The 27,985-nt window shown below is 37.7% G+C and overlaps 2 protein-coding genes and 1 long non-coding RNA gene across 4 annotated transcripts; 2 read left to right on the top strand and 1 right to left on the bottom strand.

Annotated features, from left to right (window-relative positions):
- Positions 1 to 16: 16 nt before the first annotated feature.
- LOC110670793 (beta-galactosidase 8) lies at positions 17 to 10,849 on the top strand. Of its 2 annotated transcripts, XM_021833015.2 has the most exons (19): positions 17 to 483; positions 605 to 700; positions 1,327 to 1,439; positions 1,773 to 1,839; positions 1,988 to 2,080; positions 2,329 to 2,472; positions 2,668 to 2,756; positions 2,867 to 2,972; positions 3,077 to 3,164; positions 3,591 to 3,709; positions 5,143 to 5,307; positions 6,140 to 6,336; positions 6,560 to 6,648; positions 6,741 to 6,850; positions 7,412 to 7,519; positions 7,753 to 7,863; positions 8,417 to 8,628; positions 9,444 to 9,771; positions 10,455 to 10,849. In XM_021833015.2, the coding sequence occupies exons 1-19, from the start codon at positions 304 to 306 to the stop codon at positions 10,563 to 10,565; spliced, it is 2,526 nt and encodes an 841-aa protein (XP_021688707.2). In that variant the 5' UTR covers positions 17 to 303; the 3' UTR covers positions 10,566 to 10,849. The 2 variants fall into 2 exon arrangements, with proteins under 2 accessions (XP_021688707.2, XP_021688708.2); XM_021833016.2 differs by lacking the exons at positions 2,668 to 2,756; positions 2,867 to 2,972.
- Positions 10,850 to 10,977: 128 nt separating this feature from the next.
- On the bottom strand, positions 10,978 to 12,673 carry LOC110670794 (uncharacterized). The gene is made up of 6 exons (XM_021833017.2): positions 12,338 to 12,673; positions 12,072 to 12,251; positions 11,924 to 12,005; positions 11,722 to 11,829; positions 11,476 to 11,634; positions 10,978 to 11,346 (listed from the first exon to the last, which is right to left on the bottom strand). The coding sequence occupies exons 1-6, from the start codon at positions 12,587 to 12,589 to the stop codon at positions 11,150 to 11,152; spliced, it is 978 nt and encodes a 325-aa protein (XP_021688709.2). The 5' UTR covers positions 12,590 to 12,673; the 3' UTR covers positions 10,978 to 11,149.
- A 13,724-nt stretch (positions 12,674 to 26,397) lies between these two features.
- On the top strand, positions 26,398 to 27,985 carry LOC131175994 (uncharacterized). The gene is made up of 3 exons (XR_009146105.1): positions 26,398 to 26,587; positions 27,036 to 27,094; positions 27,672 to 27,985. It is a non-coding gene; the product is annotated as an uncharacterized LOC131175994 (long non-coding RNA).

Below are 27,985 nucleotides of genomic sequence, written 5' to 3'. Positions count from 1 at the left end.
AAGAATTTTTTTTAAATTGGGTTTCTGTGCTATCTCATCCTTCTGGAAAGCAACCTTCTCCTTTTCATAATCATTGGTCGGTGACCATAAAATCATTACAAAACAAGGCTTTGGACTTTCCGTTTGGATAATCATGCATTTCTCCTCTTCAAAATTTCTTTTGCCATATTCCTCATTTTCAACTCCAACAAGTGAAACAGAACAAAATCCACAAATATAATTTCAATTCCTTTGAGTATCTTATACCTCATTTTCATTTTAAGGAGGAAAGCTGGTTCATTTAGTTGATGGTTTTAAGATATTATGGGAAGCAAGAATAATACTCTAGTATTGGCTTTACTGGTTGTTTTGATTTTTGGATGTCATTGCTTTGGAAGGGGATTGTGTGGAACAGTGAGTTATGATCATAGAGCGCTGATAATTGATGGGAAAAGGCGGGTCTTGCAGTCTGGTTCGATACATTATCCTCGAACTACTCCTGAGGTGGGTTTTTGGGATTTACCTTAATTTTGCATAAAAGGGTAGCCTTGTTTTAGTTTTATTGGTTATTAGATGTTTCATTATGTGACAAAGTGAAATGTGGCCATTTGAGTTGAAATTTCAGGTGTGGCCGGACATTATTAGAAAGTCGAAGGAAGGGGGATTGGACGTGATTGAGACTTACGTGTTTTGGAACTATCATGAACCTGTGAGAGGACAGGTTATATACTAGTTCTTATGTTTGTTATCATAGTGTATGATGGGATTGTCTTCCTTCACTTATGGCAGGCAAAGTCCAGAGTTTTCTTTTTTAATTTATTTATCAACCAGTGGCTGTTAATTGATTGTCTGGAAAGTTGGAAATGCGCAATTTAGTGTTATTGAGGTTATTCTTAAAAGGAAGTTCGTTGGAGAATTTTATGATTCATAATTTAGCTTGGTTCTTATGCAAGGATGAAAAGAGGGCCATAGTGTAAATCAGTAACTCCCTTTCCAGCCAAGCAAAATAACATTTTTGAAACTATCATTTTGATGGCTTATGGTTTTGAGGAATATTGGTGTTAGCATTTCCTTATGACATTGGTAATTTGTAATCTTTGGTTTTATTTTCTTCTCTTTTGATTGATAGCTATTAGGAAAATATAATTTATCAAGATTCTATTTGGCTTAATCAATGTTCCTGTTGATAACACAAATTGGGTAAGCATGTCATTGTGTGATTCCTGAGTCAGTTATCAATATCTCCGCATATCCGCAGTCAAGGAAAATTAACTGCACTGTTGTCTAAATTACTGTCATTATTTCTTGATGGTTCTGGCTGACCTTTTCTTTTTTTCAATTTTGTAGTACTATTTTGAAGGCAGGTTTGACCTGGTGAGGTTTGTGAAAACAGTTCAGGAAGCTGGTCTTCTGGTTCATTTGAGGATTGGACCATATGCCTGTGCTGAATGGAATTATGGGTCTGTTGTGATTGTCATTTCTGCTCTTGCAATACGACACATACTCTTCTTTTTCCCTACTAGTATATGATTCCGTCTATAGCACACACTACTGACTGAAAAGTTTGAAAGAGCGTTGACGGTGGCCGCAGTTTATCAATATAATATACAGTACATGCAATGCCTTAACAATCTCCTGCTGTATATGGTTACTCTGTTTATCTTCTCACTTTCTAAGACAAGGCCACTTTATTCAGGATAACTGTCTGCATTACGTACACTTGTTCTGAAATTATTAGCAGTTTCTCTCCAATTTAGCATCACTTAATGTTTGAAGTTCATGGTTTATGACAGGGGATTTCCAATTTGGTTACACTTCATTCCTGGCATTCAATTTCGAACAACAAATGAACCATTTAAGGTACATTATGATCGTTAAGGTAGAAATATTCAACACTTTACATTTCATTTATATGTTGATTATGCATTTAAAAGTTTATTTGTATAATTGATAATTGATTTTGTCTTTTCCTAAATCTAATATGCTATCTGTATCATTGTCATTGCAGGAGGAAATGAAGCGTTTCCTTGGCAAAATTGTAAATTTAATGACGGAAGAGAATCTCTTTGCATCACAAGGTGGGCCAATCATTCTTGCTCAGGTGATTGCCTTATAAATATAATGCAGAATTTTGTACTGCTTTTGGGAATATCCAAATAAAAGGTTTTTTGATACTCCTATTACTCTAGTTCATTATCATTTACTTTTCAAATAAATAAGTGAATAACTGTGAGTAAGCTATCATATATCTCTGCCACATATAAGTGAATCACCAAGTATATCAAATCAGTGTTGCATAATTTTGTGTAACAATAGTCATCTTGATTCCATTTTTCATTCTGTTAACAGGTTGAGAATGAATATGGGAATGTTCAAGGGGCATATGGAATTGCAGGAGAGTTATATGTCAAATGGGCTGCAGAAACTGCTGTTAGTCTGAATACAAGTGTCCCTTGGGTGATGTGCCAACAAAAAGACGCCCCTGATCCAGTTGTATGTATACATTTGATGGATAAACTTGTTTTGTTCCTTGGTAGCACATTAAGAACATCTTTACGACTACTTTGGAATACGAGAAGTTTTTCATTAGTTTTTCTTCTTAAGTGGAAAATTTAGTTATTTATTCTCTCATCTCTCTAATAGTTTGAAAGGTGTCATTAGTCATCTATAATGAGGATTTACATGCAGATAAACACTTGTAATGGATTCTACTGTCATCAGTTTACCCCAAATTCTCCTTCCAAACCAAAAATATGGACTGAGAACTATAGTGGATGGTAATAACCTTTATCTTTTGCAACCAAATAATTGCCTTGTGTGTAAGACATCAATAGTACTATGAATGTTGGTCAAATAAAACATTAAAGTATCCTAGTTGATGCTGAAGGTTTCTTTCATTTGGTTATGCAATTCCCTATCGACCTGTTGAGGACCTTGCATTTGCTGTTGCACGTTTTTTTGAATATGGCGGTACTTTTCAAAACTACTATATGGTGAGTCTGTAATTCTTTTGTTTTAGTTATTATGTTATTTTGTGAAATGTGATAAAAATCCATCATCATACTGTTCTGCTAATCATGCTGACATTTACTTGTAGTATTTTGGTGGAACCAATTTTGGAAGAACAGCTGGAGGTCCTCTGGTTGCGACAAGCTATGACTATGATGCCCCAATAGATGAATATGGTAAACTTCACCAATAAACACTTTCACTGACCTGATCACTTAAGGAACTTGTTATTCCATGTGCCACCAAAGAAATTATGCTGTTTGATTACTGAATCAATCTGTTGAGCTGCACTCTTTTCTGCTCTTTCTAAGGGAAGGATATGTTTTTTCCTGTGGTATAATGCTTTTTTTTTAATGTAATTTATGCGGTTTATGTATGCCAGGCTGATGTCACATGTAATCACTTAGCAAAAGAACTTGTCAGCAGGCATACACTGATATGTGATTAAATTATAAACATATTCAATTTAATTGAATCCAATGTCTGACTGTTAGACAATTTTGCTCTTTACTTTGAGGGGCCAATTTATCATTTTGATAGCTCTAGTTTGAAATGTCCTATAATTCTCTAGTTTTTCATCTTATATGAACTGTCCAATGCAGGCTTTATTAGACAGCCAAAGTGGGGTCACCTCCGGGACTTGCACAAGGCAATAAAGCAGTGTGAAGAATATTTGATCAGCTCAGATCCGACGCACAAGCAGCTTGGCAATAACTTAGAGGTATAGCAAATGTTTCAACATTGTTATTTTATCACTTATTTCCTCCTGGACTGGGAAGATTCCTGTCCTTGACGGGGCAATGTTTATGACATGTTCAGCAGCTAGTAGGTTTAGTGAGGACATATGTAGTAAGCTTAAGTTCAATGTCATATTTCAAAGCTAGGGTTATTATAGATGTTTTACTTGTTTGGCCCAATGTTGTATTTCTGGCCCCATGTTGCAACCTTTGTTGTTATTGCTTACTTCATAGATTCTGGAAGTGACATTTTTTTTTATCTCATTGATAAATTATAGACTATATTAATTATGCATATAATTTTTATAATTTATGTTTATTTATTAAAATACTTTGTAATATATAATAACTTTATGATATATAATGGAATATTTTTTATTGTATCTAAACCTGTCAATGAGTGGTACTGTCCCAAAGTAATCACTTTAAATATCTCGGCTCAGTCCTTCAAGTAGATGGGGGATGTGAGGAGGATGTTAGTCATAGGATTAAAGCCGGATAGTTGAAGTGGAGACGTGCCACAAGAGTTTTATGTGATCGCAAGATTCCCAATAAGTTAAAAGGAAAATTTTACCGTACAGCTATACGACCGGCTATGTTATATGGTAGTGAGTGTTGGGCACTGAAGGAGTCGTATGCGTCTAAGATAAGAGTTGCAGAGATGAGAATATTAAGGTGGATGAGTGGCCATACTAGACTAGATAAATTCCGTAATGAGAGTATTAGAGAAAAGGTAGGAGTGGTGCCAATTGATGATAAGTTGAGAGAATAGAGATTGAGGTGGTTTGGTCATGTGAAGCGTAGACATACGGATCCCCTAGTTAGACAAGTAGAGCACATTAGGTTAGAAGATAGAAAGAAAAAAATGGGTAGACCTAAATTAACTTGGAGAATAGTAGTACAACATGACCTAGAAGCATTACACATTTCTGAGGATTTAACCCAAAATCGTTTAGAGTAGAGAAAGCGAATCCATATAGCCGACTCCAAATTTTTGGGATAAAGGCTTAGTTGAGTTGAGTTGAGTTGAGTTGTATATCTAAACCTGTCAATAATGTGGTCATAAGGACCAAGCTTGGCATCATTCATGTACGTTTTCCTTCCTCTTAACATTTAACACCCTCTTAGTTTGGAATAGCCCATTGAGCTATCAACTGGTACTACAACATCATCCTGGTACTACAACATCATCCTTCATCCAGACCAAAAGGGAAGTTAAGGTTCTATGTTGCTAAGAAGAAGGATCATGCATTGCGGACAATGTCTGCTTGGTGCATCTTGGTGCTATTTTTCCTCAGTGACATCTCTAAGTTTCTAAACGTATTTGTACTCTTTTTGCTCTTTAAAATAATGCTTGTTTTGTTGGTTCAAATTTGTTGTTTGTTTTGACTTGCCTTTCCTTTTTCTTTTTTTCCAGGCACATATCTACTATAAATCTTCCAATGATTGTGCAGCCTTTCTTGCCAATTATGACAGCAGGTCAGATGCAAATGTTACTTTCAATGGAAATTTGTACTTTCTTCCTGCTTGGTCTGTGAGCATACTTCCAGATTGCAAGAATGTTATTTTTAACACTGCCAAGGTACTCATAGCCAAACTAATACATGGCCACAGTACAAACGAATTGTATTCTCATTTAACTAAAGATAAAGGAATTACAATTGTTGGCCTACGTTGAAGTGAACTACTTATTGTTACTCTTTTGTGACTCCGGTAGAGACACTTGAATTCTTTTTTTTTTCATTTTGCTCTCTATAGTTCCTCTGCAAGTGAATTATTAAGCTCTTATAAGTTCATAAGTGCATATATGTTTAGTCATGTCCTTGCATCTGGACATCGGGGACTTGTCATGTTTGCCTTTCAGTGAGCTTCATTTTCAGTTTCTGACTTCTATAGTTGTTAATATCTCACATTAGTTTGAGGTAGGGGTAACGTGCACTTTATATGGCCTTAGACACTCCCTCCTTGAGTTAGCTTTTTTCTTAAGGGTATTTTAGTAGTTGACCTTTTAATTCTTGCTTTTCCCAAGTCAAATAGTCCTAGGATCACCTTTCTATTTTTCTTTCTTTTTCATCATGCAAATCTTGCTATGGAAGTTGATTTGAAACTACAATTGACTTGCAGCATAATTCTCAAGTCACCAACAAAAATGCATTTAGGGAACTCAATTATGTGCCATTATGCCGTGACAGTTAGAAGATTTGTCTTTATATATATATATATATATATATATATATATATATGTGTTCAAACCATGAATAATTTTTTTCTCCAGTTCAAAAGAAATAAAAAATGACGAATAGTCCTTCCCCTTTTTCCCAAGTCATTAGATATGAGATATTAACGTGGAGGAAATTTCTTACTCAGTTATGGCTTTATTGAATTCATTTGTTGTATCATTCTTCACGTCGAAGGTTGTTTCACAAAGAAGTCTTGGTGATTTTTCATTTGCTCATTCAACCTCTGTTGATGAGATATCACTAGAGCCTGTGTGGAGTTGGTATAAAGAAGAAGTGGGCATTTGGGGTAACAACTCATTTATGGAGCCAGGTCTATTAGAGCAGATTAATACAACAAAAGATACCAGTGATTTTCTATGGTACTCGACCAGGTAATTAATCCATTTTTATCACCGTCTCTCTCTCTCTCTCTCTCTCTCTCTCTCTCTCTTCTAGTTTCCCATAATGAAATTTTTATCGCTCTTTAGATTTTCCTAATTTGGATTCTCCCATTCATGAACTTTTTCTTCACACTTATCCTACCTTTATCTATTACCTTTTGACTTCATTTGCCTATTTTTCTTTGCCTTTGCTTCACAATATTGGCATTATTAGTGTGAGTGCTGATCGAGAGAAAGATATTGTTTTAAATATTGAGAGTTTGGGGCATGCAGCGCTAGTTTTTGTAAACAAAAGGCTTGTAGGTGAGTAAACTATCCATGCTGTCACAATGAATTTTTTGTCCCCTTGTTTTACTATGATAATTGATGAACATCTCATATTGGATATCTTGCAGCATTTGGATATGGTAATCATGATGATGCAAGCTTTTCACTCACTGAGAAAATTAGTCTAAATGAAGGAAATAACACTCTGGATTTATTAAGTATGATGATTGGCCTACAGGTAAATTTTTTGTTTATTTGCTTTCAAGAAATAACACACTGTATCTATTGAGAGTTGGATGAGTTGGCTCTGCCTCTAATTATACCAATTATATCATGGTCTCTTAAGAATTTGCTGTCTAGAGATTCTTTAGAGGGGTGTGCTATTGCATATAAAATCTAAACGCAAAATTTTCCAATCTTGATGAGAAATTGACAGCATAAGTTTTTCTGTAGAGAGATTTTCCAATTTTATCATTTATTTTTAGTTTTATGCAGTTTCTTTAAAAGATTGTGCCAAGAAAGGAAATGGCTGTTGATGAACCCATAAACATACATATGCCATTATCACAAAATAAATCCTAATTCTTATAACAAAGGGGAATACACAAGACATAATAAATAATTATTTTCTAAATTTATTCCCAAAATAAGTAGCCTTAAAATTTATAAATGGTGGTCCTGCATCAATATCAGAGTGAGATGCTTTGGATATCCGGGGAAACTAACTAGCTCATAGATATTTATTGACCTATCTTGGATATCAGGGTTACTGATATTTCTAATTTTTTGATATGTTCAGAACTATGGACCATGGTTTGATGTTCAAGGTGCTGGAATTAATTCTGTTGTGCTTATTGGCCCAAGTAATGGCAAGAATGATATTTCTTCCGGGAAATGGACCTATCAGGTTGGAACTTGTCTCATGTATCTGCTTTGCTTGGCAATGAACTGTCCTATTTCATTTTTCACCTATCAATGCTATCATAACCAAGTCAAGCATGTTTTCTTCTAGGGGGAAAAATTAAATAATAATAATAATAATAATAAAGAAAGGCCCCTCAATCATGCTTCTCAATAAAACGATGTCTGCTTGAGCACCTCATGCTTCCAACTTTACTAAACATATTTCCTTCTTTCCAGGTGGGACTTGAAGGGGAATACCTTGGACTGGATAAGGTCAGTCTAGCGAATAGTTCACTGTGGAATCAGGGGACTCCTCTACCTGTTTATAAGAGTTTGATATGGTACAAGGTAAGTGGATACAGGCCACATTTTATGGTGCCAATTTACTGATTCTATGGATCTTTTCATGTAGAATTTATAAATACAAACTGGTTGATGAATCCTCTCTTCAGATTTGTTTGCTTTGTGCTCTGATGACACCTACCTGCATTTATGTTGATACAATTTGGATGGGAAAAATTGGCAGCTCCATGTTGGGATTGACACACATTTTAGTAATGTTCATATTGTGGATGTTGATAAATAACTCCTACAAGGCTGCAAAATGCAGCTTCGGCTCTACAATATGATGAATTGTGTCATTCTGCTTAAATGAATTATAGATGATATTGCAAATTGGGCTCCATATGACTTCTGCATGTGGTAAATAACTCCACAAGGGCTATAAACTGCAGCTTTTCCCATACTATGTAATGATTTCTGCTGCTCTGCTTAAATTGGACTCTGTAACCTCCTTCATTCACTTGCTGAAATTCAATTTTCTAATAACTAATTCTGATCTGATGTGTTGCCACTTAAACAAGCACAGTTTTGATGTTTTATTTTTCCTTTTTCTTTTTAGGGCATGTTTGTCCCCCCTGAAGGAAAGGGTCCTTTAGCCTTAAATCTCACAGGCATGGGGAAGGGTCAGGCTTGGGTTAATGGACAGAGCATAGGCCGATATTGGCCTGCCTATCTCTCACCACCAACAGGTTGCACTGACAATTGTGATTATAAAGGATCTTATAATCCATTTAAATGTCAGAAGAAATGTGGTCAGCCTGCTCAAACACTGTAAGAGAGTATACAGCCGTTGTTTTAGTTTTGCTTTTTTTTCCCTCCGCTTCATCGTAGTTACACAATGGATTTTCTTTTCATTTTGACTATTTTTTCCTCTTTTTTCTCTCTCTTGGTTTGGTAAGAAAATTTGTTGTTAATCCACAAAGAGAAAATGAAAATGAAAAGGAAGAAAGATTTTGCAAATTGATGAGTGGAATGATTTCCAAAATCCTGAATTTGTTTGCATTACAGTCTATTATAGGACTAATGAATTTTAATCATTTTATGAGAAAGAAAAGACCATTTGCTCAGTTCTACTATTCTGCTAAAGTTTTTCCATGTGTGTATCTAGAGTTTGTTCCTAATCCTGCTATTGTATGATAACAAAGTTATAAAAGCTGTACCATATTTTATCTCCAGTTCTGCTTTATATCGGAATTTTTTTATCTAATTAAATTTCTTAGATATATTGATTTTCCTTCTGACACAATGTTGTCTAGAGAAAATGATTCATACATTATTGCATGCAAAGAATGGTGATAAAATGAATTTGTTCTCTTGATGATATTTTGATATTTGTGGATATCAGTCCACCATGAGAAATGAATTTCCATTATCATTGTAATCCTTCTGGCCAGTGCCTTTGCCCATTTATTCAGTTACAAGTTTCATAACCCATTTACCACCAAATTCATTTCCAATGGTGAATTATTTTTTATATTAAATAATATTTTTGGTGCCAGAGTAATATTGTTTTGATTCTATTATTAATATTAATTATGATTACTTACACATTTTACAATCAATTCTGAAGAGATCATGTTGTCCAGGTATCATATCCCACGCACATGGGTTCATCCTGGTGAAAACCTACTAGTCATACATGAAGAGCTAGGGGGAGACCCTTCAAAGATTTCTCTGCTAATAAGAACTGGCCAAGAGATATGTTCAATTGTGTCAGAGGATGATCCACCACCAGCTGACTCTTGGAAATCAAACTTAGAATTCAAGTCTCAAAGCCCGGAAGTTCAACTAACCTGTGAAAAAGGATGGCATATTACATCAATCAACTTTGCTAGTTTTGGAACTCCTTCTGGAAATTGTGGCACATTCAGTCCAGGAAACTGTCATGCGGACATGTTATCCATTGTTCAAAAGGTAAGAAAGACTTTTTCTCTGCTGTAAAATCTGAAACCAGTAACCTAGGTTTGCTTCTGATTGTAGCCTTGCTAATCAAATCTATCCTACGATGGCTGTTTATCCGCAAAGGTCTGGTTTCAGCCTCAGTTTGTCTGTCATCTAGATTTAGGCTAGCTTATTGTAGATCCTATTGTAAGTTACTGACTAATTGCCTAATCTTTTTATTTTTCCTTTTTTGTATAATGCATGTTTCTTCTTTGTACTAAATGACATGGCATCCAATAACTCTTACTCTGCATGACTGCATTGCATTAAAAATGCTTGTTCAATGACAAGTTTGAAAAGCAAAGTCTGAGTTTCATTTCTTGTTGAATTAATTTGGCAATTACAGATTCATTTGTAGTTCTCTTCTTACTTTGATAAGCACTTGCTTCGACCAGAGACTGCAAATAAACAGTCATCTCATGTGAAATACAGATACGGTATAGGGTGGTAATGGTCGTTGCTGGAGGTCACAGCTTTACAAAATTTGCTGCATTCTATGCTTCGTAGGAATGGCTTCAAAGCAACTTTCTCACTTTCCTTTTATCCATCATCCTGCATGATTAGTTTTATTTTGGGATATTCATTAACAATATCCATAGCCACCCCACTCCCATTTTCACTTATCGACACCTTCAAATGTTCAAATGGAATTACAGGTTTGCATTGGTCAAGAAGGGTGTTCAATCCCTGTATCAGCAGCCAATCTTGGTGACCCTTGTCCTGGAGTTCTCAAAAGCTTTGTGGTTGAAGCTCTTTGCAGCAACTAATTCCAATGGCTGCTCCAAAATCATTGTGATGGCTTCTTGATTCAAGGTTTGTGGTTTAGTCTGTCACACTACTGAGATAAGGACCTCAAGCAGCCATTCTTCTGGTCTTGCAGTTATCCTCGATGTCTTGCATATATTTTTCTTTTCTAGCTTCAAACAAAGCTAAATAAGTTTACACTCACGACTATGGTGACCCAAATAAAATTGTAAATCCTATGTTTGGTGGCTAAGAGCGCCATTTCAATGCTTCAAAGTTCATCTCCCTCTCCCTCGTTTACCTGTCACATTTTTTTCTTCGGTTTTACATATCTGTTGAATCCAGCATCAGAAGATTAAAGTCCAAAAGGAAAAAACTTGCAATCATATGAAATGTTAATAATATCTTCAAATATCAAGTTGCAAGGAGATGATGTGACATTAAAAACACCCATTATGTAATTTTTGTATAATTTCTATTCAATAACAGCTGTAATTTTGGAAGCACTCAAATTAATAACTGCATACAAAATAACCCATCAGTCTCATTTTATTCCCAAAGTACATTATAGCAGACAGCAATAGCTAAGCCATGTCTTTCCATAGCATCAGGGGATAAGAAGGATCTTCCCAATATGTTGGCTACTTTCCATAAGCCGGTGGGCCTCTGCTGCCTCAGATAGGGGAAATTGCTTATAGACCAGAAGCTTCACCTTCCCTGCAACAACAGCAGGCCAAACATTCTTCTCCACCTCATTCACAATTTCTGCTTTGTTTTCTGGACTTCTCATTCGCAAGCCAGTCGCTGATATACAACCACCAGCAAGAAAAAAACAGTATTACAGGTTCAAGAAATAAATGCTTCAATCTCAGATGACAGATTCATACAATTGACTGCAAGAATTTAATATAATTGAAGGGCTTTCCATGGTACCTTGCACTGTGAGGCGCTTTGCAAACAAAGAACCCAGATTAAATTCTGTCACAGCTCCACCCATCAAGCCTATGATATGAAGCCGCCCATCAAAATTTAAGCTATCGAGGTTCCGCTGAAAGTAGGCTGCTCCCATACAATCCAGAATAACATCAACACCTGCCATTCAAGGTAATAATTCAGTAATAAACGAGAATGAAGTTTCTATCTTTCAAGTTCAAGATCCTAAAGAGCAAAGAACATTACCTTTTCCGCCGGTTTCTTCCTTGACTCGAGCAACGAAATCCTCTGTTTTGTAGTTGATGCACACATCAGCTCCAAGTTCCTTGCATACAGCCAATTTATCCTCACTCCCTGGACATCAAGAAATATAATAAATGAATACTAGCTTTGCTATGTTTCTGCTTGTACAGCTAACGAAACAAACTCAAAAGAAGTGCAGCTAGACCTGCAGTGACAAAGACCTTGACCCCTCGGACCTTAGCTATCTGAATTGCAAATGTACCTATTCCACTAGAGCCCCCATGAACCTGAAAACCCAATAGGTATCAGTTCAAATAACAGGATACCCATCAAATACTCAGCTCAGTAGTTACCAGAAACGTTTCTCCGGCAGAAAGCCGACTGGTCATAAAAACACTCGAACAAACAGTACACACCACCTCTGGAAAAGCAGCAGCTTCCTTGACTGAAATGCCAGAAGGGATGGGAAGAACGTGTCCTGCTGGAACCGCCACTTTCTCAGCGTAGCCTCCTCCACTAAGAAGAGCACACACCTGTTAAACATTCAAAAGAGATGTTCAAATAAAAAAAAAAAAAAGGCTTGGTATGAATTGGGTTTCTTTGTAAATTAGGAAATTACATGATCCCCCACTTTCCAGCGAGAAACGAATTTCCCAGTGGCTTCGATGGTACCGGAACATTCAAGACCCGGGTAGGGACTGGCGCCTCTGGGAGGTGGGTACTTGCCCTGCCTTTGGATAGTATCAGCCCGGTTAAGAGCGGTGGCCTCGACCTTGATCAAGACCTCATCATCTTTGATTTGTGGGTCTTCTACTTCTTGTAGTTGCAGCACCTCTGGGCTACCGGGTGTGGTGATCACTATGGCTTTCATCCTTGGTTGTCAGAGAGAGATGTTTGGCTTATCTTATGCGAATCGATTTGAAGAGAGCGCTCTATGACTGTCGAATGGTGAATTTTTTTTTTTTGAAATTAAAAAGTTTTATTAAAAATCAAAGAAAAACATAACAATTGTCCCCTTAATTTAAAAAAAAAATTAAACATATAATAATAATAATAATAATAATAGGGAAATCCCAATCTAAATGATTTTTGTATAAATATTCGTAAATTTTACTTTTATTTTAGTCTCACATTATTATTATTATCATCAATATCTTATTAGAACTTTAAAAATATAAAGAAATATAAAAAAATATATATCTTTTTTAAAAAAATCATTAAAACACATTTTTTTGTCAATGTACGTATGGGTGTTGCATATGTGATGCCTCTAAAACTTCTTCAAAAGAATTTTTATAATTTGCAAAAAAAAAATATTAACCAATGTAAATTAAAAATTTTATTTTATTTTAAAATTAATTCTATTTATTGTAGATATTTAACTTTATAATTTTATAATCTCTCATAATTAAAAGTATATATTTATTTTTTTATATGCATTTACAAAATATTTAAAAATCTAAATTTGTAACTTTTTTTTTCTTTACCTTTCTTTCTTCATTATATTTAATTTAGTTATATCTTCATATTTTGTTCGTCTTTCATATTATTTAATTCTATTTTAATTTTAATTAAACCATTAATCATATTTCTATTTTAATTTGTATTAGTTCTATTTTAATTTAGATTATACTATTAATTATAATTCTATTTTAATTTGTATTTAAATAATATGGCTATAAAAATAGTTATTTTATTAATTTTTAGTATTAATTTTCATTAGTATCTTTAAACGATTCTAGTATTAAAAATAAAGCTTTAAGGTAAAATTTTAATTTTTAACTTTTTTATTATTTTTATTTATTATATTCATTGCATAATAATTTACATTTTTTTTATATTTTTCCTTATGTACGTTGATATGATTCCAATGTAATTCTATGTAATCAGATGGCTCTTTTGTTTGCGTTCTATTGTTGGTGACAATTTCTCTCTTCCGATTGCGCCCAATTTGTTTGTTTTTTTCTTTTAATTTATTTTTCAATGTAATAATTTTTTATTTTTTTGAGCCAAACAATTATAATGTTTGACCTTATAAAATAAAAAAAAAACCTAATATGAATATTTATATTATATTATAAAGTTCCACACCATTTTTACTTCTCTTTTTATATAAACTGATATTTTCATAATATTATATTAATATTTAATAATTATAGTTTTTTCTTCGTTTCTAACATGTTTTTCATATTTTATTATTTTATTTAGAATAAAATTTTAAAAAAAGTGAGAAAAAAATTTTTTTTTTTCATCCCATAAAAAATGGAGAGAATTTAGAAGTGAATATAATTTATTGCGTATATTATCATCTTTTATAATAATTATTCATTATATTACTCAGATCTTGCATATTAATTTATTAATATTAAAATAATTAATATTTAAAATTTTAATATATACTGAAATATTATATTTTTAAATTTTATTGTCACTTACTATTCATGAGTTTTATTTTATAATTTTATAATTAAAACAAATATTTAATATTTTTATAAAATATATAATTATTTAAAAATAAAATTTAGATATAGATATTTTTTTATTAATAAAATAATATTTCAAAAACTAAATTAAAATCACATAGCAAAGATGAGAATAGTCTTTCCGCTGTTCTGTTTTTTCTGTGGAGTCATTGGGCATCCATTCAGAAACTGTGGAAGGAAAATCCAAGCTGAAGCTCAAGGAGTGAGCACTGGTCCTACCTTCAGGTATGGTTTATGGCTTATTGCTAAAATAACCCATTCTTCCCCCATGTTATACTACGCAATTCCCATTTACCCTTGGTTTCAACGGAAGTGTTGGGAGATCTTCCTTTGGTTCCTTTTTCGAAGGATAGGCTGGAGCAGCCTGAGCGAGAGCAGCTCGTCCTTTACACAGTCCTCCCTCAACAACCCAGCACAGTTCACTAACCACCTACCTTTACCAAATGCTCTAGTACCTACTTGAGTACTTTGGCAGAGCAAAACTCTAATTACCCCTCTCACGTCACAATTTGGTCATAAGCTCGAGACAAATCTTGACAAAGGGAAAAAGGTTGGCTCTAGTTTTCTTGTTGAAGACTCCTCAGAGAAGAGCAACCTTGAAGAAATGGTTCCCGAGGTGGCTTGTAGTAGAGACGTGTCAACAGTGCTTCTCTTTTCCCAAAAAGAGAACTCTGGTAGATCCATAATCTCTGACATTTTAGGCAAAGATGGTTCCCTTCCCTTAAACAAAGTCAATGCAGATTGTCTAAGATCCAAGTCAAAGGAAAGAGATTTTGGAGATGTTTGGTTTATCTGTTGGGTTCAGCTGATAGCTGATAGATATTCAAATAGATAAATTGTGGTGTTTGACAAGCTTAAAAAAATAGAGCTGATAGTTGATGGGTAACTGATATGATACCCATCAGCTGCAGTTTGTATCAGCTATGTTTTTAGAACTGTCTCTCGTCAGCTGATAGCTGATCTAATTTTATTTTTTAATTTGATCATATTATTCTTTTTATTTAACCTGAAAATTAATATTATTAATATTTTTATTTTTTTATTTATAATTTTAATAATTTAATTAATGTATTTTAATTTTATTAAAATATTTTTTATTAATAACATAAAATATAAAATATTTATTTATATCCAAAAACTTAAAATTAATTATAAATTTTTCTATTTATAATAATAATTATTTTATTATTTTATATATATTTTTAAAATTATTTAATTATCTTAAAAAATAATTATTTTTTTTATTTCAATAATAAAATAAATGATATAATATAAAAGATTAATAATTATATATTTATTTAAATAATATAATATATTAATTTAATAATTATATATTTAATTTAATAATAAAATAAATAATATAATGTAATAAATTTATAATTTTATATTTATTTAAATAATAAAATAAATTATATGATATATATCCGTATTAGTTATTTCACATATTAACAGTAACAGCTAAATATAATTTTATCAAACACTTAATATAAAACAGCTATCATCAGCTATCGCTATCGCCTATCACCAACAAGAATGATTATCATCTAATGTATCAGTTGTATTCAACAGTTAATCCAAACAGGCCCTTTGTTGAGCTTGGGGGACTAGAGAACTCTCCTTCGTGGTCCATGAGGAAAAGGGCTATCCCAGGAAATTTGGCCTAGTTGCATGTTAAAGAATCAAAAGGCCCTGACCCAAACATCTTTGAGGCCAAACCTCTGGATTTTCTTGTGCACCTTGCTAATAGTCTTTATAAACCATAGTCCGTTATTACTGGCCCAACTTCTGTGCAGATAGCAAAGATTCTAGAAATACTGGAGGAACAGGCAAAGGCAAAATTCAATTTGAGTTATTCTGCTGATGAAGAGTACAAAAAGCAGCTGTAGAAATCAATATCTGAATTGCTCCACCTAGAGCGATCTAATTCAGATGAAAAAGGTAATTCTATAGTGTAAGAACATAGGCATACTTGGAAATGCAGAGCAAAAGGAGTGGTGATTACTGATACACAAGATGCTTCAGGAATTGAAACTAGAACAAGGGATGAAATTGGTAAAACTAGAGTTTTTAAAAAGTTGTAGACATTGTTTCCTTTTCTGCTGGGGCCAAGGTGGCTGGCCTAAAGCCACCAGTAGAGCCATGATAACAATATCTTAGAACTATCAGGGGATTGGGCACCCCCGAACAGTTCGAGCTCTTGAGGAGCTCATATATAAAATTCGCCCCTCTATTATCTTTAACAGAGACGAAGAAGAAGGAGTCTTATATGGAAGTTTTGATAAGACGGTTAGGGTACAGCAATGGAGCGCATGTTGATCCAGTTGGAAAGAGTGGAGGGCTGTCTCTGTGGTGGAATAATGAGGTAACAGTTTCAATTCGCCTTCTATCTCACTCTCTTGTTGATACTGAGGTTCATGAAGTTGATGGCACTAGTGTATGGCATGCCACTTTTCTGTACGATAGCCCAAATCAAGATCTCAGAGGTACTTTTTGGGAGGAGTTGATATCTTTAAGAAGCCCAAACCTGGAGATTGGTTATGCATAGGAGACTATAACACTGTCCTATCGTAGGAGGAAAAGCGAGGAGGTAACAGAGTAACTGGTTCTCAGATGCAGATATTGACTATAAAAGGCCTCTATTTACATGGTTCAATAAGTAATTCGGTTCCACAGCTATCCAAGAAAGGCTTGATACGGCATTGGTGTACATCCAATGGAGAGAACTCTTTCCTAAGCTTGTCTGGTGCATGAAGCTTTTATGGGATCAGATTATCATCCTCTAGTCCTCTACCTTGATGGTTTATGGTCAAAGCACAAGTCTCATATCTTTCATTTTGAATCGAAATGGATGCACCATCCAGAATGCCCGGATGTAATTTTGTCAGCTTGGTCCTGGAATTTTCATGGCTCACCAATGTTTACTATGTCCTAGAAATTAAGTAGGTGCAGAAGAAAATTAAGCCAATGGAGTCATATTCACTTTCAGGTAAATGTTTCTGAAATTAAGCAAGTTAAAGACAAACCAGAAGAGGTTTAAGAAAGACAATGTAACGCACTCACTTTAGGTTGTTCGTACATTCTACTATTTCGATGATTAATGTCTGTTCGAACTGTCTAGAACTACACTCAAACTAGAGTGAGGAGCTATGAATTGACTGAATAAAGACTAAGAAAAATTAAAGAAAAATAAAAGAAGTGAATTGCAAATGAGTTAAAGAAGTGAATTGCAGATGTGAAGACGTTGCTGACTCTAGACTCACGAGAAATCGTAGTGAAATAATTTTTGGGACTGTAATGAATAGTTATTGAAGTCTAAATGACATTAGAAATGCCAAAAAAAATTCAGAAAAATTTATTTATCGGTACAAACTAAAAATAATCCGGCGAGCCTAATGAAGGGCATTTTGGTCATTTCAATCATAGAGTTGAATTTTGACGTAAGTGTTATTTAAAATGAGAGATATTAAAATACACAAAATAAATAAAATTGTAAAATTTTGCTTAGAAATGGAAAAGAAGAGAAAAGAAAAGGAAAAGAAAGAATTAAAAGTATAAATACTAATTATGACATCATTAAAATTAATGGCTAATAGATATTAGACAAACACACTTAAATAGAGACAAAATCCACTTAATGAATTAAAAAGACTCATTTCTTCATCTTTTTCATACCATGGCTGAACTCCATAGCCATTGCACCTCCACCATTTTCAAGCTTAAAAGCTTGAATTCCTCTCAATTCGTTCACTAAAATTCCTAAGTCCCTTCACAAAAATTTGATTTTACACCTTGATAAAGCTATTGGCAGCTAAAGAAGAAGAGATTTGTAACACCCCAAAATTTTATTATTTATGAGTATTTTTGGTATTTTAATTTTATTTGAATTTTAGGAATTTTTTTGAGATTTTTCGGATTTTAAAAATCGGGTTCGATTTTCTGAAAATATAAACTTTGATGATTTTTAAAAATTAATTTAAAGACCACGTGGCAAAACTAAAAATATATTTGGAGTCTACGTATTTTTCTGAGTTTTATGGAATTTTTTTCGGAATTTTTGGACCTCGTTTTCGGTCCCGAGGCAGAGTAAAAATTCAAAATTTTGTGTCCTGAATCGAACCGACCGAATCAAACCGGACCGGATCGGACCGATCGAATCGGACCGGTCTCTTCTCTTTTTCTTCCTCCTGCGCGCGACGCTCCCTCCCCTCTTCTCTCTCTCGTTTCTCTCTCCTCTCCACCCCCAGCCACCGGCCAGCCAGGCTGGACCAGCAGTGCCGCCTCCCAACCGGCCGGACAAACGCGCGCGAAAACGTCCCCTGCGGGCGCGCGCCTTCCCAGCCAACCGCCGATCCGGCCACCGATTGGACCGGGTCTTGTGTCGAAAATCATCTACTCGGCGACAGCTTTCCATAGACACCAAGAACGCCGAAATCCATCTAGCGGTTTGTCCGATTTTTGCTCAGGAAGATTTTAGCCCATTTCGACTTTTGGGCTAGATTTCTCGAAAACCGTGAATCCCACAAGGAAACCGAGGCCACCAGCACGCTCCATTTGTCGAGAGCTTCGCAACGACATAAATTTCAAATTTTTCCGACACCGTTTTTCGGTGGGTCCCACGGAACTTCGCAGTGTATTTTCGACTATTAAATGAGCTTAGAAAATTCTGAAAAATTTATGTACTAACCCCCGTGTTATGGGCTTCGTGTAGGTATCCTCGATTCGCGGAAATTCGACGGTGGCCGTTGCGCAAATTTCGGGCGAATGCACCCGTTCTGGAAAAGTCTCGAATTGGACCGAGGTTTTGGCTAGCCCCATTATCGGACGTCGAGCGCGTTCCCGAAGTCGGAATCGGCAAAGGTAAACCCGAACCTTGTTTTTTCGTAATTTTCTAGTGCTTAAATAGGATTAAAAATCCATAAAATATTCGTGGTAGCTTAGAAAATTACGATTCTTTTTGCAATAGCTTAGTAATATTGCTAAGGACCGCGGGGCAAAGTTTTATAATTTTTAGAGCTTGTTTGAGCAGTTTTTGCAAAAATGATCAATAATAAGGACTAAATTGAAATTTTGCGTATTGTGATGGATGATTGATTTGATGGGCCCAGGAGGGGCTGTGTGATATGATTGAACTGTTGATATATGGATTGTGAATATAGAAGTGCGTTTTTAGCCCTTTTGCGAGTTGGGTAGGTCTTAGGTATAGGGAGACTCACGGATTTTCTACGACTTAGGACGTGCTTGATCTTTTCTTTGTTTGTATTGAGTCAAATTTATTAAATGATTGTAATAAAATTGTCAGTGAGCCGACGACCTTCTTCCTCCGCCACACGAGTAATTTGTCGTCAAGTTTGTGAGTAAAATATTAATTTTAATTGTAATTTCGATATTATTATATGTTCAGCATGCCCATGCATCACTTATATGCATATATTTATGTAGTTAAACTCTAGGCACGAATTATGTTGCATTCATAACTGTTAATGTGCCATGAGTGTTGTTGTGGTAATTTGGGAGCAGCGTATGCGTTGGCGTGCGTGTGATGTGGTGTGGACTATGGATAGGACGGGGTAGTCACGCTTGAGTTCTTCATTGACCCGTTCTTCGAGGGGTAGTCACGGCTTGAGTTCTTCACTGGGACCCTCGATTTGGTTTATTAAGCGAAAGTCCGCTTGAGTTCTTCACGCACTGTGTTGGATTTAAGAGAGTCAGATAGGATCACTCCCAATATATTATGATTGATGCTACAGGGTGTGTGAGTGCTCCAAATTACCTTTTTGATGCTATGATGTGAATATGATGTTGATGTTGCATTTCACTCTACAGGGTGCATTAGTTACAGATAGTTATAGAGATTATGGTTAAAATTGATATTTTACTCTCTGAGTCGAACGCTCACTCCTGTTCAAAAATTTTTACAGGCCGCAGGAGGATATTTTGTTCTGGGTTAACCTGCTTTTCTACTTCGCAGGTTGTTTATTAATATTTGTGTAATTTTATTTACTCCTAGAATTTCCGCATGTGTTAGTAGTAATTATTTGAATTTGGTCTGTAATATTATTATCATGTTGGACCTGTAAACTTAATATTTTAAGTCTGTTTTGATGGATTGGATGAGGGAGCTGAGCTCCCATTTATTATTATGTTGATGAGTATGTGGACGGTGAGCTGAGCTCCCCAATGGATTGTTTATTGTGTTTACAGGTCGGGTGAGTCAAAAACTCCCCGTTGGTAAGTCCATTTTATGGCCGGACTCTGTCCGTTTGTTTTCTTGAAATTGGGCCCAAATGGGCCTCAGCATTGGGTAAATGAACAGTTAGGCTTACTACGGGCCTCGGGGGCTTTAGGCTGGCCCAGGTCCTAGTGCCGGTCCGGCCCATAGGTTGGGTCGTGACAAATGTGGTATCAGAGCTTAGGCTCCAGATTCTTAGGGAAAAGTTGTCTAAAGTGTTGGGAAGAGTCTACTAGGTGTCACATGCGGAAAAATAGGGTCCATATTCGTCTTGCATTGTCGTCTTTGCTTCTAGTTTCTGCTTCATATATTGTGTGTAAATATGAGTCTATAGAGCTGCGTAATGAGCAGTTTTGAATTTTGTGGGCTAATGCTGCTGAATTTCAGGAAAATGCATAGAAGCAGGAGAGCTGCCACTGCACCAGAACCAGATGTTCCCGACGAGGTGTCGGCACAGGATGAGGCGCCTGCCCCGAGGAGGTGGGGTAGGAGGCCTAGAGCTGCTCAGAGGAGCAACACCCCCGGTCAGATCGATCCTTTATGGCACAGGTCCCATGGACCCCATGGCGCCTACTCTAGCCGGGTTCACAGAGAACCATCGACATGATGGCACAGTACATGGTCCACCCTCCACAGCAGCAGCAGTCCACCGCACCAAGAGAGGAATCTTACAAACAGATCATAAATTTCAAGAAGTTGGTGCCTGGAACTTATGATGTGTCAGACGATGCATATCGGTTTTTAGATTCCTGCAGACAGCAGAATGCATTACTGATTGACTGATAGAAGACTGATAGAGTGTGTGCAGCATGTCATGGGGCCTATGCCTAGACAATGGATGAATGACTACGTGTTACCTCGGATGGAGGGATTGACATGGGCTCAGTTTGTGGAACTTTTTATCAATCGGTTTGTGCGTAAAACTTGAGAGATCGAAGTGGGCCTTTGAGGCCTTAAGACAGAATGGCAGTGTCAGTAGATGAATATGCTACGAATTCTGAATTGAGCGGATATGCCCCTACAAAGCGATTCTACAGAGACTATGAAGGTGAAAAGATTCCTAAAGGGGCTTGACAGAGGTATGCGAACTGCCATGATGTCTGATCAGTCTTTTGATGTGGTGGTTGATCGAGCCAGACAGATTGAGATTAGTTATGCTGTGGATGACAGCGGTAGAGCAAAGAAAAACAGAGCGGAGGGTTCTTCAGGTGTTCCCCACATGGGTACTACGGATAGTGGTGGCCAAACTACTTACAGAGGAAGAAGCAGGAATAAGAAGAGTGGTTTTAGACACAAATCCCGAGGGTTCGCACTGTGGTACGGATCCAGCAGCTTGTAATATTCAGTGGTATGGCGATTCTGCTCGTTCAGATCCTCTTTGGCACCTTGTGCACTGTGTGGAAGAGGACATTCAGGACCTTGTTTGATAGGATCAGAGTATGCTTCTGTGTGGCCAACCGGTCACTTTGCTAGAGAATGCCCCATGTTCAATGAGCCACGATGGGGTCACGAGGTTCATTGCGAATGTTCCTCACGCTTGTATCCGGCGCTTCCAACATGGCAGTGGGCCGATGGCCAACAGGCCGAGGACAAGGGGGACGTGGATTTGGAGGCGGTCAGAGGTAGAAGTCGATGTCGTGGTTCTCGCCACTCGGTAGGGGTCAAGCTCGTTTTCACCCCGACTCACCAGATGCTCAAGCTTCAAATGCGGTTGTGGCGGTATTCTTCTCGTCCTGCTTATGAGGCTCGTGTTTTGATAGATCCGGTGCTACGCACTCATTTGTCTCCCCGTGTTTGCCATGAGGTTGGGTAGAAACCCTACAACTTTAGAGTGCCCTTTGTCAAGAGCTACCCCACTTAGTGACAACATAGATGTAGACATGGTATTTCCGGTAGCCCGGTGGTAGTGGATGGAAAGATCCTCCCACAGACTTGGTTCCTCTACCAAGAATGGATTTCGATGTAATCACGGGATGGACCGTTGGCAACTCATTATGCCACCTTAGACTGCAGGAACAAAGGTATACTTCCACATACCGTGTGGAAGAGTTTAGCTTTGATGGTGACAGAGCGTGGCTCCATATAATTTGGTGTCGATTAGTGCCGTAAAAATGTTGAGGCGTGGATGCCAAGGGTATTTGGCATTGGTGAGAGATACATCCGTAGAAGGTGTCGGCATGGAAAATGTTCCTGTTGTCGAGAATTTATGGATGTCTTCCTGCAGGAGCTTCGGGGTTGCCACCCGGAAGGGAAATAGAGTTTTGCATTAATGTTGTGCCGGGTACAAACCCCATATCGATGCCACCTTACAGGATGGCACCAGCAGAATTGAAAGAGCTGAAGGAGCAACTACAGGAGCTTTTGGACAAGGGTTTTATACGTCCGAGCACTTCATCTTGGGGCGCTCCTGTTTTATTTGTGAGAAAGAAGGATGGGTCATTGAGGTTGTGTATCGACTACAGACAGCTGAACAAGGTCACTATGAAGAACAAGTATCCACTTCCTCGGATCGATGATTTGTTTGATCAGCTCCAAGGAGCTAGATTCTTTTCCAAGATAGACCTGCGATCAAAGCTACCATCGCTTGAGAATCAGGAATGAGGACGTGTCCAAAACGGCTTTCAGGACAAGATATGGTCATTATGAGTTCTTGGTGATGTCTTTTGGACTCACTAATGCACCAGCAGCCTTCATAGACTTGATGAACAGGGTGTTCAAGCCATTTTTGGACCGTTTTGTCATCGTATTCATAGATGACATTCTAGTATACTGTCGGACCGAGGAAGAACACGTGTGGCACTTGAGGATGGTGTTGCAGACTTTGAGGGAGCACCAGCTATATGCCAAATTTTCAAAATGTGAATTTTGGCTAGAAAGCATCTCCTTCTTGGGACACGTGGTTTTTAGAGACGGTATTCAAGTGGATCCCAAGAAAATTGAAGTCAGAATCGATTGGCTTAGGCCTACAACAGTCACTGAGGTGCGAAGTTTTCTGGGTTTAGCTGGCTACTATAGGCGTTTTGTACATGATTTCTCCAGGATAGCGGCTCCCTTAACTAAGTTGACCAGGAAGAATGTTCCATTCATTTGGACAGATGACTGTGAGGTGAGTTTCCAGAAGCTTAAGGAGTGTCTAACCACTGCCCCTGTGTTGACACTACCTGTGAGTGGTGAAGGATACACCGTGTATTGTGACACCTCCAGAGTTGGCCTAGGGTGTGTTTTGATGCAGAATGGAAAGGTAGTGGCTTATGCTTCAAGGCACCAAGAGGCATGAGCGTAACTACCCCACCCATGATTTGGAAATGGCGTCAGTAATCTTTGCACTTAAAACTGGAGACACTACTGTATGGTGAAGTGTGCGAGATATACACCGACCACAAAAGTTTGAAGTACATCTTCCAGCAGAGGGACTTGAACTTGAGACAGAGGAGATGGATGGAGCTTCTGAAAGACTATGATTGCACCATCCAGTACCACCCTGGAAAAGCCAATGTTGTGGCAGATGCCTTGAGCGTAAAATCTTCCGCGCTTTGGCGCACATTTCAAGAGAGAAGAGACCATTGATTCAGAGGTACATGAGTTGATGGATCAAGGTTTAATCCTAGATCTTTCAGATGAGGGTATTGTTGGCTCACTTTTTAGTGAGGCCGACTTGAGGGACAGAGTTAGAGTTTCCCAAAGACAGAGACCAACAACCGATGAAGATCATAGAAAGAGTACAAAGAAGGTGAAGGTGGTGAGTTTGGATTTGCCAATGATGGCGCCTAGTGCAAGGTTCTAGGATATGTGTGCCCGATGTGGACAACCTCAGAATGAAATCATGCGAGAGGCACACTACACATCGCATGATGTCCACCTGTGTTCCACTAAAATGTACCATGATGTGAAAGATAGCTACTTGGTGGAATGGCATGAAGAGAGACATAGCACTTTGTGTCCAAGTGCTTGACTTGTCGAAGGTGAAGTTTGAACACCAGAGACCGTCGTGAAGCTGCAAGAGCTCCCTATCCCGAATAGAAGTGGGAAATGATTGCTATGGATTTTGTGGATCGGTTGCCTCGCATCACGCGAGGATATGATTCGATATGGGTAATTGTAGACCGCTTGACCAAATCACCACTTCTTACCGTGAAGACTACATACTGCGGGCACAAGACGCCCGCTCTACATTCGAGAAATAGTCGATTGCATGGAGTTCCGCCCATAATATCTCGATGAGGGCCCCATTCACTTCTGCTCGGAGAAAGTTGCAGGAGGCTCTTGGCACACGCTGAACTTCAAGATGCCTTCCACCCTCGCATGCACGGACAATTGAAAGGACAATCCAAACATCGAAGACATGCTTCGCATGAGTGTCTTGGATTTTGGAGGTCAATGGGATGAGCAAACTAGCTTTGGTGGAGTTTGCCTACAACAACAAGCACACTCCAAAGATAGGGAAGGAACCCTATGAGGCACTATATTGAAGAAAGTGTAGGTCTCCTATGTGTTGGACAGAAATGGGGAAGCGAAGGTGCATGATGTAGACCTAGTGCAAGACACTTGCAGGTAGTTCCTTTAATCGAGGAACGATCGAGGACATTTTCAAGAAATGTAAGAGTTATGCACCCAGACGGAGGGATGTGGAGTTTGCAAAGGCGACTATGTATTCTCAAGGTTTCTCCAATGAAGGGAGTCATGAGATTTGGAAAGAAGGGCAAGTTGGCACCTCGGTATATTGGACCTTTTGAGGTTACGGATAGAGTTGGAGCAGTTGCCTACCGGTTGGAGCTACCACCCAACCTTTCTCACGTTCATCCCGTGTTTCACATCTCCATGCTCAGGAAATACATTCCCGATCCTTCTCATGTACTGCAGCCGGATGTGATAGAGCTAAAAGAAAATTTGACATTTGAGGAGCAGCCTGTAGCCATAGTGGACTACCAAGTGAGACAGCTGAGATCAAAACAGATCCCTATGGTTAAGGTTTTGTGGAGGAGTCAGTCAGTGGAAGAGTGCACCTGGGAGTCAGAACGGGACATGCGTAGCAAGTACCCTTATTTGTTCAATGTATAATCATGTGCTTTATTCTGCCTTGTGTAAAAATTCGAGGACGAATTTTCTGTAAGGGGGGGAGAATGTAACACCCCAAAATTTTATTATTTATGAGTATTTTTGGTATTTTAATTTTATTTGAATTTTAGGAATTTTTTTGAGATTTTTCGGATTTTAAAAATCGGGTTCGATTTTCCGAAAATATAAACTTTGATGATTTTTAAAAATTAATTTAAAGACCACGTGGCAAAACTAAAAATATATTTGGAGTCTACGTATTTTTCTGAGTTTTATGAAATTTTTTTCGGAATTTTTGGATCTCGTTTTCGGTCCCGAGGCAGAGTAAAAATTCAAAATTTTGTGTCCTGAATCGAACCGGCCGAATCAAACCGGACCGGTCGAATCGGACCGGTCTCTTCTCTTTTTCTTCCTCCCGCGCGCGACGCTCCCTCCCCTCTTCTCTCTCTCGTTTCTCTCTCCTCTCCACCCCGACCACGGCCATTGCGACGCCAGCGTATCATTGACCGGTCGGCCGCCTAAACGGTCGGAAAAGCGCTGAACGCCCCCTGCGCCGCGTCAGCTTCCCCGGCCAAATCCGGCCGATCCGGCCACCGATTGGACCGGGTCTTGTGTCGAAAATCATCTACTCGGCGAGAGCTTTCCATAGACACCAAGAACGCCGAAATCCATCGAGCGGTTTGTCCGATTTTTGCTCGGGAAGATTTTAGCCCATTTCGACTTTTGGGCTAGATTTCTCGAAAATCGTGAATCCCACAAGGAAACCGATGCCACCAGCACGCTCCATTCGTCGAGAGCTTCGCAATGACATAAATTTCGAATTTTTCCGACACCATTTTTCGGTGGGTCCCACAGAACTTCGCAGTGTATTTTCGACCATTAAATGAGCTTAGAAAATTCTGAAAAATTTATGTACTAACCCCCGTGTTATGGGCTTCGTGTAGGTATCCTTGATTCGCGGAAATTCGACAGCTGACCGGGTCTGCAAATTTCAGGCCAGACAGACCCGTTACCGGAAAAGTCTCCGAATTGGACCGAGGTTTTGGCTAGCCCCCCATTGTCAGACGTCCCGAGCGCGTTCCCGAAGTCGGAATCGGCAAAGGTAAACCCGAACCTTGCTTTTTCGTAATTTTCTAGTGCTTAAATAGGATTAAAAATCCATAAAATATTCGTGGTAGCTTAGAAAATTACGATTCTTTTTGCAATAGCTTAGTAATATTGCTAAGGACCGCGGGGCAAAGTTTTATAATTTTTAGAGCTTGTTTGAGCAGTTTTTGCAAAAATGATCAATAATAAGGACTAAATTGAAATTTTGCGTATTGTGATGGATGATTGATTTGATGGGCCCAGGAGGGGCTGTGTGATATGATTGAACTGTTGATATATGGATTGTGAATATAGAAGTGCGTTTTTAGCCCTTTTGCAGGTTGGGTAGGTCCTAGGTATAGGGGAGACTCTGCCGGATTTTCGGCACGACTTAGGACGTACTTGATCTTTTTCTTTGTTTGTATTGAGTCAAATTTATTAAATGATTGTAATAAAATTGTCAGGTGAGCCGGGACAGCCTTCTTCCTCCGCCCAGCCGCCACAGTAATTTGTCGTCAAGTTTGTGAGTAAAATATTAATTTTAATTGTAATTTCGATATTATTATATGTTCAGCATGCCCATGCATCACTTATATGCATATATTTATGTAGTTAAACTCTAGGCACGAATTATGTTGCATTCATAACTGTTAATGTGCCATGAGTATTGTTGTGGTAATTTGGAGCAGTGTGCGTGCGTTGGCGTGCGTGTGATGTGGTGTGGACTATGGATAGGACGGGGTAGTCACGGCTTGAGTTCTTCGCTGGGACCCGTTCCTTCGAGGGGTAGTCACGGCTTGAGTTCTTCGCTGGGACCCTCGATTTGGTTTATTAAGCGAAAGTCCGGCTTGAGTTCTTCACTGCACGTGTTAGATTTAAGAGAGTCAGATAGGGGATCAGCTCCCAATATATTATGATTGATGCTACAGGGTGTGTGAGTGCTCCAAATTACCTTTTTGATGCTATGATGTGAATATGATGTTGATGTTGTATTTCACTCTACAGGGTGCATTAGTTACAGATAGTTATAGAGATTATGGTTAAAATTGATATTTTACTCTCTGAGTCGAACGCTCACTCCTGTTCAAAAATTTTTACAGGCCGCAGGAGGATATTTTGTTCTGGGTTAACCTGCTTTTCTACTTCGCAGGTTGTTTATTAATATTTGTGTAATTTTATTTACTCCTAGAATTTCCGCATGTGTTAGTAGTAATTATTTGAATTTGGTCTGTAATATTATTATCATGTTGGACCTATAAACTTAATATTTTAAGTCTGTTTTGATGGATTGGATGAGGGAGCTGAGCTCCCATTTATTATTATGTTGATGAGTATGTGGAGGGTGAGCTGAGCTCCCCAATGGATTGTTTATTGTGTTTACAGGTCGGGTGAGTCAAAAACTCCCCGTTGGTAA

This window comes from Hevea brasiliensis, chromosome 18, assembly GCF_030052815.1.
Source record: "Hevea brasiliensis isolate MT/VB/25A 57/8 chromosome 18, ASM3005281v1, whole genome shotgun sequence".
In the NCBI taxonomy this organism is placed as follows: Eukaryota; Viridiplantae; Streptophyta; class Magnoliopsida; order Malpighiales; family Euphorbiaceae; genus Hevea; species Hevea brasiliensis.
The sequence above is the reverse complement of the archived record's forward strand: the minus strand, read 5'-3'. Positions and strand labels throughout refer to the sequence as shown.

Bases quoted from the DNA above. Each gene is read 5' to 3' on its own strand.
- LOC110670793 (XM_021833015.2), top strand. From the start codon at position 304: ATGGGAAGCAAGAATAATACTCTAGTATTGGCTTTACTGGTTGTTTTG. The intron at 701-1,326 runs GTTATATACTAG...TCAATTTTGTAG, and splicing joins ATGAACCTGTGAGAGGACAG to TACTATTTTGAAGGCAGGTT. The intron at 8,629-9,443 runs GTAAGAGAGTAT...CATGTTGTCCAG, and splicing joins GGTCAGCCTGCTCAAACACT to GTATCATATCCCACGCACAT.
- LOC110670794 (XM_021833017.2), bottom strand. From the start codon at position 12,589: ATGAAAGCCATAGTGATCACCACACCCGGTAGCCCAGAGGTGCTGCAA. The intron at 12,252-12,337 runs GTAATTTCCTAA...AATGTTTAACAG, and splicing joins GCTGGAAAGTGGGGGATCAT to GTGTGTGCTCTTCTTAGTGG. The intron at 11,635-11,721 runs GTAATGTTCTTT...CTTGAATGGCAG, and splicing joins GGAAGAAACCGGCGGAAAAG to GTGTTGATGTTATTCTGGAT.